Genomic DNA, 14884 nt, shown 5'->3' with positions numbered 1-14884 from the left:
AAAGAACACGAAGCAACTGAGAATGACTGGGAAGTCAGGGAAGGCCTCTGTAACAGAGGACATTTAAACTGAACAATGAGAAGGAGCTAGTTATATGAAAGTCTGCGGGACATACATTTGAGAGAAATGAAACAGCCCATGCAAAGATCCTGAGGCAGGAATAAACTGGGTGTGTGACAAATTGGAAAAAGAAAAAAAGAAGATAGAAGAAGACAGTGTGCTAGGAGCAAGTGAGAGTAGGGGATACGTGCTAAGAGATGGGGTGTATTAATTTGCTAGGACTGCCATAATGAAGTAGTACCACAAACCGGGGGGCATAGCAGAAATGCACTGTCTCAGTTCTGCAGGCCAGAAGTCTGAGGTCAAGGTGTTGGCAGGATAGGCTCCTTCCAAGGCTGTGAGAAAGAATCTGTTCATTCCTCTCTCCTAGCTTCTGGTGATCTTCTGGCGATCTCTGAGGTGTCTTCTAGAAGTATCACCCTGATCTCTGCCTTCATCTTCCCATGGTACTCTCCCCATATGTGTGTTTGTCTCCAAAGTTTTCCTTCTTGTAAGGGCATGGGTCATATGGGATGAGACCCCACCCTACTCCAGTTACCCTACCCCCTCATACTAATTCAGCTAATTACATCTGCAACAACCCCATTTCCAAATAAGGCCACATTCTGAGGTTCTGGGGTTTAGGACTTTAACATATCAATTTTAGGTACAAACAACTCAACAACTAACATGAGGTTAGCAAGATAGGCCAGGTGAAGGGTATGGAAGGCCTCAGAGGCCAGGGTAAGGGGCTTGGATTTGCTCTGGTTGTAATGGGAAGTCACCGAAGGGTTTCATTCACATCAGGCAAGCAGCATGATCTGATTTATGGTTTAAAAGGCTCATTCTGGCTGCTGTGTTAGACTATGAGAGAAAAAAGCCTCCTGTGCCTGCATGAGTCATATGGCCCCCCTGCTAGGAATGGGAATTCTCATAACAACCACTTACTGGACCTGAGGTTTTAGTTTTCATTATCTACCATTTGTTCCCAGGAAAAAATTTAGCTTCCAGTTGATGAGATGAACACTTCCTTATAACTACATATACAAATACTGTTTTCTTTCCTGGATGTTTACATTTAAAAAAAATCATAGAAGTGATACAAGATCTTGGTAAAAGCTTTAAATAGTACTGACAGAGGAAAATTAGTAAACACCGGATCCCACTGTTCCCCCCACCCCTATCCATCCCCACCTCTCACTCTTTACACATCCACATTTTTAAAGAAACTTTGGAGATTCCCTTCCTACAATTGTTTCTGATAATCTCTACACATCTCTATACAGATTCTTACCCATGGTAAATTTTTAACACTAGGCCAACTGCCCAACCAGACGGGTTCCTGTTGTTACCTCCTTCCCATAAACTGGCCTGGAAATAGTCCAGGTGAACAGCACTTAGCCACAAGATTAGTAGTAGAAATGTCATTGGATTTGAGCTCCAGTTTCTGTTCCAACCCTTCCTGCCTCTGAGATAGTAAACAAATCCCAACAGAGTCTTCATCTTTGTTTCCTCATATTTTGCCTGTCTCGGGGGGTTTTGTGTAGTTCAAGGGTATTCGTGTAATAAAGCAGCTCCAGTATATTGTTGCTAGTGTAGACAATCCTCCACTCTCCACATACACACAGCCATATCTGTTGGTATTCATCCATATACAATGGAGTTTTTGTTTTGTAACTGGAACTATAAAGAGGAGTCATGCTGGAGGACGGGCAAGGAGGAAAGAGGTACAGTTGGCTTTATCAGGCTGGGTAGTATCTGGGAGGAGGAACAGTTCTCCCAGGTGGCTTTGCCGGCTTCAGATGTGGCTAAGTGGGAGTTGGAGCCAGAAGGAATGAAGTGGGTGTATCCTCCTTGAGAACCAGAGCTGACAGATTGGTTTGAGCATACCTGGGACGTCCTGATTTAATGTGATATTTCAGAGTTTCAGAAGCAAAAATAACCAAGAAATATTTTTGTGGGCAAGGAGGTGCCAAGATTCTGCTAATATGCAGGAGAGGCTGACAATCCCATAGATACTGGGCTTGGAAAAAAGTATTTCATCACTGAATAGCCTTCTGGTTTATGGCATTCTAAATGGACTGTGATTTGGATTGCCACCTAGGGAATGGGCCTGTTTTTTCTTTCATTGAATCCTTAGTGCCTAGTGGTGCCCAATAAACACTGACTATTCTCATGTGTTATCTTTTAGCCATCATGACAATTGAACAATAAACAATGTTTGTATAGCCAACTTGTAAAGCCCAGTTTTTATACCCAGTTTCAATTCATCTCAACAATCCAACGAGGCAGTTTTACTCATCATTCCTACTTTACAGATGAGGTTCCTGAGGTTAAGAGAAGTCATATCATGAGCCAAATGAGTAGCAGAGCCTGAAATAAACATGCCCTCCATCACTTCCCAAGGGTTGTATGAGATGGTGATTATTAGGTCATGATTTATAAACTCAGCTAGAAGAATTGCTTGTGGGCGGGTAAGTGCTATGTCCCTGGAACGTGGTGTACGTCTAGAGAAGAGACATGTCTTCAGGCAGGAAACAGGAACTAAAAAAGGCAAGCTTTACACAAACAGCTGTCCCACCAGTACCGTATTGTCAGAGGGCCCACACTGTGCCGGGCCCTATACCTGCTACTTGGGACACAGGAGGGAAGGACCAGGACAGTGAGTTCTCCCAGGCGGTGCTAAGTCGGGGCCCACCATGTAGGAGGCTGGTAAGGCTTCAGGGTGTGGGGGCAGGGGGTGAGTGAAGCCTGTAACACTCCTGTATGGTTTTCTAAATACCGGTCCAAAATTTAGCACCAAACCTCCAGGAATCTGTATTTTAAGACCTTTTTCAGATGATTCTGATACATCATCAGGATAAGCTGGATGATTCTGTTGCATGCCACGTGGGCTCCCTTTTATTTTCCCCAGGTTTTTAGATGAAAAATTCTACTTCCCTCTCAGCTGTGCTATAGAGGCACACTCCAGGCCGGAATCTTTAGATAGTGGTCTCCCAAGCTCCCCCCGCCGCCCCCAGGCCAGTGAGATAACTGGAAAAATGGGCTCAATGATAAGGAGAATCCTGTGGAACTCGAAACCATGTTGTGAGATCCAGAAGCAACTTCTCAAGAGGAGACCCTGCCTTTAGGGCCCATTGTGGAGATCCCAAGTTTTGTTTGAATGAGAAACACAGCAATTCCCCTGCAAAAAGCCTCAAGTCTAGGTCCTCTGGCTCCCAACCCTATGCTTCTTCCCTTCTGTCTTCTCACCTATCTGCAGCCTCCTGACTCAAGATCCTAAAATGTCTACTGAGAGACACCAGCAGCGGGTAATGCATAGATAGTGAACTCTTCAACTCCACAGGTTAAGGAGGCCTAAGGGGAGTCAGAGGCCAAAAATGTCTTTTTTCTCCCCTGAATGTTGCTCTCTGCCCAGAGTCCTACTATTATTTTTGAGGGCAAGACTTTTCTTTACCTGTGGTTGTTCAAACACCTCTCTTACCTCACATCCCATAGCAATTAAGATGAGATTGCTTATCACAAAGGAGGGAAGAGAGGCCAGGAGAGGGGCCTTGGGAGTTCAAGGGAAAGGCAGAGTCTGAGCTCCTAGGGAAGGAGCCTTGGAGACCTGGAGCTAGATGGAGTCCAAAGGCCAAGAACTGGAGATCCCTGAGGAAGCGAGAAACTACACTTCTTGCTTTGCCTGGTGTTGGGAACAGAATGTTTGCATGCCTCCCCGAAACATCTGTTGAAATCCTAATTCCCACTGTGATGGTATTTGGCGGTGGGGCCTTTAGGAGGTGATGAGGTCAGAAGAATGAGGCCCTCATGGCCAGGATGAGTGCCCTTATGAAAGGGACCTCAGAGAACTTTCTAGCTCTCTTTCCACCGTGGGAGGATCCAATGAGAAGTGCTAGCCTGTGACCTGGGAGAGGGCTCTCAGGAGGACCAACCATGCCAGCTTGGACTTCCAGCCTCCAGAACTGTGGGAAATAACTTTCTGTTGTTTCTAAGCACTTGGTCTAGGATAATTTGTTATAGTGCAGCCCAACTAAGACATATGCAGTAATTCCAGCCTACACCTGTTGTCTCTGGGTAATTATGAATACCACCACCCCATCATCAGATGTGTCCTAATCATCCAATATCAGGTCATCCTAGTGAGGGAGGAACTGGGGTCCTTCTTCCCTCCCTTTTACCTAGGACACTGCTTTGAAAAAGCAGCTACAACTTTCCAACAAAAGGACAAGGATCTCCTTAAAGGTAGGGGCTGCCACGTGATCAATTGAATAATAACAAAAGCATAAAGTTTCTTAGACACATTAAAAAGAGAACGTCTGCTAGACACCTTGTTACTGAATTTTGTACTCCCACCTTCTAGCTGTGTATGACGACTTCACCCTTCTTGCCTCACCTGCCCTCTGACACGAGGTTCTCTTTTGACCAAAGTGTAGTTATCTCAATATTTTAATGATCGCACTGACATCTGGTGGTCATTTCCAGGTGTTTCTCTGGGCCTCTTTGGTACTAGGTGATGGATCCATCTTACGTCATACTCCATCAAAGCCACTTTTATCTGAGCCCCACAGCGATCAGACATGACACTCTAATTCCTGGTAAGTTGTTGATCGGCAGTAACGCCTAGATGTATTGCTTTTTTCCTCAAGAGGTATTTAGATTAGAGGCAGGGATGGTAATGGTGTGGAAGGGATCCAGTAAAATGAGAAAAACATCAGAAACTCAAATTTCTTTGTGGAATTTCAGGCTTATGAGGAGGTTATCTTTATACAGAGGTGTCCTTCCTAAGATGACACCAAGTAGGCCAACGGCCTTCAAGTTCTTGGTAGCAGCAAGGCAATGCCATTGTAGATGTGAAGGGATACCCACTGGAGAAACTCTGCAACAAAAAGTTGGAAACGCGGTAAACTGCCTTCTTCAGAGTCTGGTTAACAGAAAGGGGAGGGACGAGTCACATGCCGGAAAAGGTATTACTGAATTCGAAGTCTGGCTTTCCTTTGTTTTCCATGTTCCATGAAAGTGTGAAAAGGAAATGTTTGCATATTCGACCACCTCCCCCAAGAGTCCCTCTCCTTAGTCACCTCAGAGGGTTTTTCACAGGAGATATTTTAATCTCAAGACACCATGAAGAGAGTGCTACTAGCCTTCCTTTCCACCAGAGGCCCATTTCAATCACCCACCCCGCTCCTAGTAAGGAGTGACTGTAGGCAAGAGGCCCGTCAAAGCCCATCATCTGACACCATTAAGAGCTCAAAAAGAGAAAAATAAAATCCAGCTCCCAGTTAATCCTCATGTCATCAAGAAAGTATCACCAACCTATGAGATGGGAACGTTTAAGGAGGCAGAAGGAACGAGGTATCTGGAGTCTTGAAGAGCAAGCTGCCCCTCATTTGTCTCCTTATAATAAAAAGGTATTACTGAACCTGTACTTGTAAAAATAATTAAGCATCTAATAAATCATTTTTAAGAAGCGAGCCTCCCAGTAGGGGTTTGAAGGTCCCTTTTATACCATCCTCCCTCAATCCTCCCCTCCCCCCCACCCTGCCGCCTTGCTGCTATGATCAGAAATCAGTAAGTAGTTAGAAACCTTGGGGGTTTCAAGAACACACCAGACACCAGGTAGGATAAGGCTGTGCTTTATTACATGCATAATTACAAATCTGTGCTAGGTGAAAATGTATAAAGCAATGGCGACCCGGGTTTATGCCACACAGAGAAAGGGCTGGACGAGCCCCTTAAACCTTCTGCCAGTGTCCATTCCATTGCCTTTAACGTGATTGTTTCCATCTCTTACAGTTTGCATAGCACTTACTTGTCAAAGTACTTTCCATTCATTGTCTTGGTTTATCCTCACAACAACCCTGTGAGGTAGGTAGGGCAATTAACGCTATCCCCATTTTGCAGATGGGAACACTGAGGCACAGAGCGGTTAAGATCTCAAGGCTAGTTAGTAGAAGCATAGGGAATAGAAACCAGGTCTCCTAACTCCCCAGCCCATGTCTTCCTTTTTAGACTATGTTGCTATGCATGACCAGGAAGCGAAATGAAGCAAGCAGTAAGCCACAGCTTTGGTACAGGCTGTGCCTATGAACGGGGACCAACCCCTCTACAAGCTAGAACAAAGCTAAGAAAGCGTGACGTAAGGCTTGGCAGCACTCGAATAAATAATCGCTCAGAACAGCTCGGCACCACGCTCCCTATGCAACTCAGGCTGTGTGAGCTTTGGCTGATGCTAGCTTCTGTACGCGCCTGGCTGCTGCTGCTGTCTGTGCATTAGCTTCAGCGGGACCTTTACCAACGCTGAGGACCTAAAATGTCGGGTCAGACGGGTTTTCTTTGGCTACTGTGGTAGGGAGCCGGCCTTACAAATGAGCGCATTACGGAGAATTCAGAGAGGAGCCCCGTGGGCTGAAAGCTGGCTTTTCTGATCCTCCTGGCCTCACTGGCTCACCCAGTGGGTAGCAATTCTCCCGGAGCCAGGGGTGAATTAGAGAGGTAAGAGCAGGAGGCTGGCCTTGGTCAAACAGAGAAGTCACCGTGGCAACATCAATGTCATCCTTAGGTGACATGACCAGGATGCTATCTGGCAGGCCCAACTCCTTTCTGGCCTGTACCGGGTTAGCAGCATAGCTCCAAAAGACAGTTTAAGAGAACAAAATACTAAACACGTTGGGTTTTTAAATCTAGAATGAAATCAATTCTTAACCATTACATAGTCCCAAAGGACCAAATATATAATAAAAATGTAAATATTTATTTAAAAGCTGAGTACTGAAAAGGCAGGGCAAAGGGCAAGAAGGGAGAGAGAAAGGGGCCACAGTAAAACGGAGAAGGGAAAATGAGCACTCTTGAAGGACCGTGTGTTCTGAGGTCACACCCAATGTGACTAGACTGATCATTCCCACCCTGATGAAACCATCTCGGGCCACCCCCTTGTCCCCATGTTGCCAGATGGCATTTCACTCACCAAATCCTAGGCTGCCTCTGACTTTCAACAGATTTGGACTAGTAGAAAATCAGGTTTAGCAACGAATTCTTCATAGGTCTGCCTTGAGACGCTAAAACCCTCAATGCTCTCAAGAAACAGCCGTGGCTTTGGCCCCGACGGCAGAGCAGAACCCCATGTGGCCCAGCAGCTCCGAAGTGTGTTCCATTCTCTGTCCTCAGAAAGACGTCGTCCCTCCCCCAAGGTCCACATTCAAAACAACATACTTGTTAACAACTGAGAAAAAAATGAATCTGGGGATAGGGAGAGGGTAACAGGGGAAAAAAAGAGGGGGGAGGAAGAGGAGAGAGAAAGAGAGGCCGAGATCGCTTTTTTTAAACCCTCCTATTTTTACACCATCAAATGCCGTTTCTGCTTTTAAAGAGGCCAAACTTTAGGCAAGGCATTCATTTAGTGAGTGCACACAGAGGCTAAAGACCCTTTGGCAGGAACTGAGAGGTAGGAATTGATGACTGTGGGACTGGGCAGGGGGACCTGCGGGGTCCCATCCAAGAAACACAAACTCTGCACATCACAGACTTTCTTTCTTGGGTGAGTTGGCAAAATCGGACTACACAGTGGAAAAATCAATTCTGTTCCCTACATCGCTTCAAAACTGCCCAGATCCAGATGTTCAGAAGTGAGACTGTGGCCAGCAAACATTTGTGGAGTAACGTGAGGTCGCTAAGACCTACTATTCCAAGAAGTTCTCTCCTCGAAGTGAACGACCAAAACTGAGGCAGAGCAAAGGGCCGCCCGGGGACCACCGCATTAATTTCCCTGCAAGTTTACACGGCTCCCTGGGCTCTGATCCGAGAAGCCCTCCCTGTTTTTCTTTTTAAGACACGAGAAGTACATTCTCAGGAGGCTACAATATAGATTTATTTAAATGTCTTGCTATCAAAATTCAAGACAGTCTACCTAAAGCTTCTCATTTAGGCAATGGCATGCGGTTGCCGGCCCCCTTCCTGAGCAGATGTCTGGTCTCAGGTCAGCCCTCCCCATCCAAGCAGACTGCCTCCAGCAAAACATGGCTCAGAGCCTCTCCTCTACTTGCAAAACCTGGTCTCTGAAAGACTACTTGACTTGTTCTCTACCCAGGCACATGAACAAACAGTTTATAAAGGCCAGGTTGTATGGCTTGGGGCATAGGACGGCCTTCCTAACACCATCTTGCAAGAACTCATATACTTTCTTACTAGGGTTTTTCCACTGCCGCATCTTCCAATTCTCTCTCCAGAGGGAGTCCAGGCAAACCCAGAGGTGGTTTAAAAAAAAAAAAATCAAGGTTTTAGGACACTTAAGTTCAGACCACATATTTAGACCTTTTTTTTTAAAGAACTGAATATCCTACTTCCCATTTACTTTCTAAAGCTCTAGTTTTTCTCAGGGTTTTCAAGAGCTCAATACTCTGTGTACTACCCTGAAAAAATGTCCTCCTGCCTTCCCTGAATTTATTGGTGGCTATGTGGACGGACAGTCCTCAGCAAGCACTTTGGCAATGTAAAACACACTGGTCATTTCAGATTCTCAATACTGTCTTCACTATCATCATTAAAAACTCAACTTCAAAAATTGCACTCCTCATGATTTACAAAAAAAAAAAAAAGATACTGCAGGATAAACAAGTTCACCGTCCTCCTCATCACCTCGCAAAACAAACCAAGATAGAGACCCAACCAGGACAGGCGATGCAAATACTTAAAATGTATAACATGCTCGATTACTCTGCATGATGGACTCTGCTGCATGACAAGTTTTTATATTTGCTCCCCCCACACCTGAATGAGTTCCTAACATCATGGTTAAGGCGCGCCTGGGTGGCTCAGTCGGTTAATCGTCCGACTCTTGATTTCAGCTCAGGTCACGATCTCAGGGTTGTAAGGGGTTTTGAGATTGAGCCCTGCGTCGGGCTCAAGGCTAGGCATGGGGCCTGCTTAAGATTCTCTTTCTCTCTCTCCCCCTCTCCCTCAGCCCCTCCCCACCTTTAAAAAAAAAGATGATGGGTAAGAATTACTTCACAGTCTTAGACCACACTAAATCCCCATTACTTTATCTTTCTCACGTTCCAACGGAAATGGAGACTTGCTACAGGAATTTCTGTTGTGCTCTGCTCTTCTGGTAAGGGCTTCAGATTCAGCCTCTGATGCCAAAACAACTGAGCTGCTTTGCTGTTCAATCAGCAAATTAATCGTCTGCTCTGCCAGCTGGCAAATCCGAAGTGTCATCAATGTCAGATTATCCACCAGAGGATATCAATTCTGTGGATTATACCACCTCTATTCCACAGCTGGCCCAAGCCAGAAGGAAGCTGGGGCCAGAAAAGAGGAGAGCGTCTGAACAAACATCCGAATAGAAATGACCTTGAAAGTGGCCATTAGTTTGCATTTTCGGTCCCTTGCTTCCCGCTTCCAGTGGTCTAACCATGCATAAACGGTTTTGGCCTCTGTGATTCTTTACACTGAAGATCTGACTCTACAAAGTGTAGCAGCTAGACTTCTACAAACCTACCAACCCCATTCTTTTCATGACTGGATGTCTCCCAGATCTTTCTCCTTGGAAAATCCTCTCCCCCAAAGCACTTACTGGCATTCCTTTGTAGAGCCTTCCCTTGTGTTGGGCAATTTTCTTTTCTTTATGCCCAAACACACTCATCTCAACTCAAATTAATTTTTAAATCACAGATCATCTAGTCTTTTGCCATTGAGGTATGTGGCCAGTTGAGGCTACAGAGAGGCCTCCCTGTATCAGCTTTGTTTGTTGGTTAAGTCGGTCCAACTGCTGACTTTGCAATGGCAGAAAGCATTTTCCTTTGCCTGAGGACAAGAAACCCTTGAGTGTTAGGTGCAGAGCTAACAGTCTAGCAGAGAGCTCTAGCCACAATTAGCCAACCTTTGAGCCAAACCATAGGACTGGACATATAATGAATACTATACACTATAGCTACTTCTAGCCTACGTGTTACAAGGATTCCTGAGAAGCTGAGGTTAACGAATGAGATTTATCAGGAGTGAGGTATCAAAAGGATATTATTCTCTGGAGGGCCAATCGGTGCTTAGCATCTAGAAAGTATACCTTGGCACAGTGTTATCTGATTTCTCAAATTAGTTCTCTGAAGTAGCACCTTAACACTGGCTCATCTGTCTGAAATCAAAAACAGACCCTAGAAGAAACACAAAGGCAAACTCAGACGTCCTCCATAGCACTGCTGCACTATGAAATGCGACCAAACCTTTGTCTCATCAAATACCAGAAATACTAATGTTTCCTGTTTTGCAAACTTCAGCTGGACAGCTAATAAGAAAAGATAGGTAGTGAACCAGAAATATACAGATAAGAATGACTTCTGCACAATACACAGGGGCGGTTTTAGCCCACGGCCTCATCTCAGATGAGGAAATCAGTGGCATGGAAGGGACAGAAGACATAAAGTGACTAAGTCATGACTATAACAAAGATAACCTAAAGAGTTTTTTTCTCTTTCTCTAAAATGTTAGCATGATATACTTTAAAAAAAAGAAAAACGAAGCAAAACTCTGGTGAGTGCTTTGATAGCTGAAAGATAAAAATCAATACAAGCCTTAGCTACCCAGGTCTGGGAAATAAAAGAATTTCAGATTTTGGAAAGAACTAAGGGTAAGAAAAAAAAATCCTAGATTCAGGGCTCAGCAACTTTTAAAATGAGGAACGCTGAGGTGTTGGGGGAGGGGAGGTGGAAGGAAGGGGAGGCTGCGCTGAGTGACTGCTGGTTCTAGGCTGGGAGGATGGCGCACAGTGTGGGGGACGGACCTGCAGAACAGGAAAGGCTGAACTCACAGCCCTGGCAGTTGAGTCCCGCTGCTGCGGGCCCTGGCCATCGGCACAAAGAGGGAGGGAGGCATGGCGGCAGCAACTGCGCTAGAGAGCAAAGCAGACGGCTGTGCACTACCTCGGGTCCCCATGCCAGAAGGTTGCTGAGCCCCAGTTTACAATTTAACTATCCCTGGGAGTTCTTTCTTGAGAGAGGAATGATTAACCAGGCATGGCGCCCAATACCAAAGAGAGGACTGGGGACTGAGGAGTGGTAGGGGAAAAGAATGGAGGGGAACACAAGGTTGGTAGCGGGGACAGCTGCACATGGGGGAAACAACAGAAAATGAAACCAGGCGTCGGTCGGAATGATGGCGATGGTGGTGGCTCTGTGATTCCACCAGGTATCCCTACAGTGTGATGTTTTCTACTGCAGTAAAGGTGGTAGAAAATTGAGACAGGCACCTTTGCAATTGGATAAACAAGCACCTTTGGTGTCACCAGGCCTTGTCCACACCCCTGGGTCTTAGGATAGCTCTGCGTTTTACTTAGAATTCTAAGGAGCCTCAAGGGAGTCGCAGCTGCCTATCCTAATTCCAATGCCTCAAATATATTTGAATGTACCCCAAGCCTAAATTCATGTTCACAGGGACAACACTGGCCTGTTATATGTACTTAACACTGGGAGGAGGCATGAGCCCCCAGCTATTTTAGTACTGGTGGTCTTCACAAAGGAATGCATGAGTATGCAGATTTAGCTCGGGATCTTCCCCGGTTTATCAGTACGCAGTCTCGAAGTGATTCCCTTTACTACTCTTACATATTCCAGAAGCCTAAAGCACCATCACTCATGGAGGCGGCATCTGGCTAAGAGAATGAGTCGGGACCTCACAAGAAAATGTGAAATTCCTAGTCATTGATTTTGCTTAGAACTTTACTAATCATTCATTCCAAGGAAGCTGAAGAAATCATTCCTTGCTACTAACAAATTCATGACGAAGTCCTTGTCTACTGGCTAACAGATACCATCAGGAAAATTACCCTTTTTGCAGACAAGGAGAAAGTTCCATGACTTATCTTTGTGCATTTCAAAAGAGTACCAGGAACAAGCAAGCTATAAAAGTCAACCTCTCTAAATTCGTTTAGAGAAGGTTAACCAAAGCAGCATTGTCTTATAATCAGATATTAAAATTAACGTACACATACACACACACAAACTAATAATGCTAAATAGTGTAACAGGAACAAGATAACATTTGAACTGAATTTTCACAGTCTGGAAAACACCATTACTATTTTCCTTCTGGCTTTCCTTTCTGTGGTTGGAAAAGCAAAGCCCCTTAGCTTACACTTCATCTTCCACCAACGACAGTTAGAGTCCAAAAAAAGTGACTTTTTCATGAGTTTCCTGCAGGCTATAGGTCAGGACGGTTGGAATTTTTCTTGCATAGTTTTCAGTGATTGCATATTGGCTAACAATTGTGTTTTAAATTTAAAAAAAAATAAAAAGAATGAAACCAGAGCAATCTCGTTGACTCTTTCATAAATCTTCCTAATGCAATATCACAGAAGCCTAACTGTATTTTCTCCTAAAGAGAAGATTAAATTCCAGAGATTATGTAGTGCAACTGGTTAACTTAGAGGAAAGGGACAACACACTAATAATATAACTTCACCCTCCAAATACGGGAAATGTGTTTTGGGTACCCAGTTAACAAAATATATCCATGGTCTGCAATGTCCTTCCTGTTTTATATCCAGCACAACCCTGTGATTCTAGTTGAAGAGAATGGAGTCAGGATCTTGGTTCGCCATCTGTGCTATATGCTTTAACACATCCTTTTTGGTAATGATTCCGAGCAACCGCCTGCAAGACAAAACGAGACAACAAAACAAAAATAAATCGGGGGTTAACATTCTCTGAGGTGACACCCTTCCACCCCAAGTCCTTTGCAACTCTGTCTTCAACACCGTCCGGGCTTACAGCCTGAGGCACTCACAGGACTAGGTTACACGTGCCTGGCAAACGGGACTGCGCACGGGTCCCCAGACAGGCTGCCAGCATTTCTACTTCCGGTCTCAAATCCTGCTACCTCTTGTGGCTTAAATATTCCCTACATATCTGAATCTTCTCGTTTGCCACCCGGTTCAGGCGCTCCTCTTCCAGAATGCCTCCCTGATCCTGCAGGATGGCAATGCCTGCATCCTCGTGGCAGCAACGGCCTGACCTATGCCCTTGTCCCATCTGCTGTCATGTGATACGGGTTCATGTATTCTCAGATTCCCTAGGACATCGCACACTCCTTGAGGGGGGAGAAGGACCTTTTTTGTGTCTCCTTGGCATCTAGCGGAATACCTTCTTGCATGAAATAGGGGATTCAGTAAGTGTTGAATGAATCAGTTAGGGAAAATCCCCTTGCTGATTCAAATCCTGCAAGACATCTGTTACAACATTTAGAAATCGTACAGAGTGAAATTCTTACATAATTGCTGGATTAACATAGCATGCTTAGAAAAAAAAGTCCACCCTCCTCCTCCACCTCCCTTGTTTTCCAATAGACATAGCAGGGCTTCCTTTACTGCATGACAAATGTCCCGGGGGGGGGGGACTGAAAAAAAAGTTTTTTAATTAAAAAATAATAAGGAAATGTCCCAGAAAGACCGAGCCTTGGTCTTGAGAGTCAAAAGACTTGTACCTCTTTACTGTGTATTAACAGGGGGCCCTTGTGCAAATCTTCAAACCTCACAGAAACTTGCTTCTCTCATCTTCAAATAATAAAAATAAAGGTATTCTAAGGACCAAATACTATATATACATATACTACCTAATACCATCATAACTTCAGTGCTGTCTGTTCAAAAGGACACAGCCGTTTCCTTTGCGGGGCAGAGACTACATTATAATGTGCAGCCAGGAGTTCCCATCTCTCAAACACACATTTTCCCCCAAACCCCTTTTCCATTCATGATGATGATAAAAGAAACACATCCATCTTCGTCGCGGAGCTTCAGGAGGGCCTGTAAGTGCTACTGAGGGTCAAATGAATTGGGTTCTTCTCTCTTTCTCTCTCTACAGTCTCCTTCCTCCCACAATCCAATGTGCCTCCCCCAGGGAGCTCTCACCCGTTGTGCGTAACCAGGCACTGCCGCAGTCCCAGCTTGCGGAAGATGTCCACGACAATCTCCATGGGGGTGAGGTCAGTCACAGTGAAGGGGCTGAGATCCAGGATGTTCCGCAGCTTCAGGGTGGGCGGGGTGTATGGCGGCATGGGAGGAGAATGCTCGGTGAAATAAATGATGGACGTGCTCACAACCCCATCCTGTTTCTTCCGTGCATTTTCTATTTGAGAAGTAGGGGGGGGAAAATGTTGAAAATGGAGGTGCTCCTTCTATCTTGATGGCCCCTAATTCATCCCATCCTCCCTCTGTCTCCCCACCCTTTGGGCATGTATTTATTTATTTCCACCGTGGATCTCATGATCCTCTTTCTGAAATCCTTACCAATTGAAATAATGAGATCCCTTCGGAGAACAAAACCCACAAGTCTTTGGGACTCCCGGGACACCACCACTGGGAAGCCACTGTAAGTGGTTTCACTGATGACAGTCTCTACATCTTCCACAGTCATACTGTCCTGAGTAAGGACAGTCAATAAAGGATCATTTCTCCGGGGTTTCATCACATCCATTGCCAGGGTCTTATGGGCAAACTCCTCTTTGGCTTCAAGAAAGGGGTAACCGTTGAGACGAATGTGGGCATCATAGATGCCTTCCCGCCCAAGAGCGTCTGCCACCCACTTGCTTGTCATGGCTGCAGCCATCAGAGGCACAATGTACTCCAAGCCCCCAGTTAGTTCGAACATTATGACAACGAGAGAAACGGTCATCCGCGTCACCCCACCTGCAAAGAAACAGACGTGGGCCACTGAAAACAGGAACAGTTCATTCATGCCAGGTAAGGGCCTGTGACAGACCCCCATCCAGGGACAGCTTACTTGCCAGAAACACTGCTAAAAGGAGGTCTCCCCTATTAACTGCAACTGCATTAAAGCAAGTTTATAATGGACACGAG

At 45.3% G+C, this 14884-nt stretch overlaps 1 protein-coding gene across 6 annotated transcripts in view; it reads right to left on the bottom strand.

The window, feature by feature from the left end:
* Window positions 1-11729: 11729 nt before the first annotated feature.
* The window catches only part of CLCN5 (chloride voltage-gated channel 5), a 147403-nt gene continuing 144248 nt past the window's right edge, over window positions 11730-14884 (bottom strand). For all 6 annotated transcript variants that reach the window (XM_032843044.1, XM_032843045.1, XM_032843049.1 and 3 more), the window contains 3 exons: window positions 14315-14713; window positions 13937-14153; window positions 11730-12680 (listed from right to left, as the gene is read on the bottom strand). In XM_032843044.1, the coding sequence (XP_032698935.1) occupies window positions 12590-12680; window positions 13937-14153; window positions 14315-14713 (707 nt within the window). In that variant the 3' untranslated portion in view covers window positions 11730-12589. The remainder of the gene's footprint in view (window positions 12681-13936; window positions 14154-14314; window positions 14714-14884) is intronic.

The sequence above is a fragment of the Lontra canadensis genome, unplaced genomic scaffold, assembly GCF_010015895.1.
Source record: "Lontra canadensis isolate GAN:19392208 unplaced genomic scaffold, GSC_riverotter_1.0 scaffold134, whole genome shotgun sequence".
NCBI classification, from domain to species: Eukaryota; Metazoa; Chordata; class Mammalia; order Carnivora; family Mustelidae; genus Lontra; species Lontra canadensis.
This window is presented reverse-complemented; position numbering and strand designations above follow the sequence as displayed.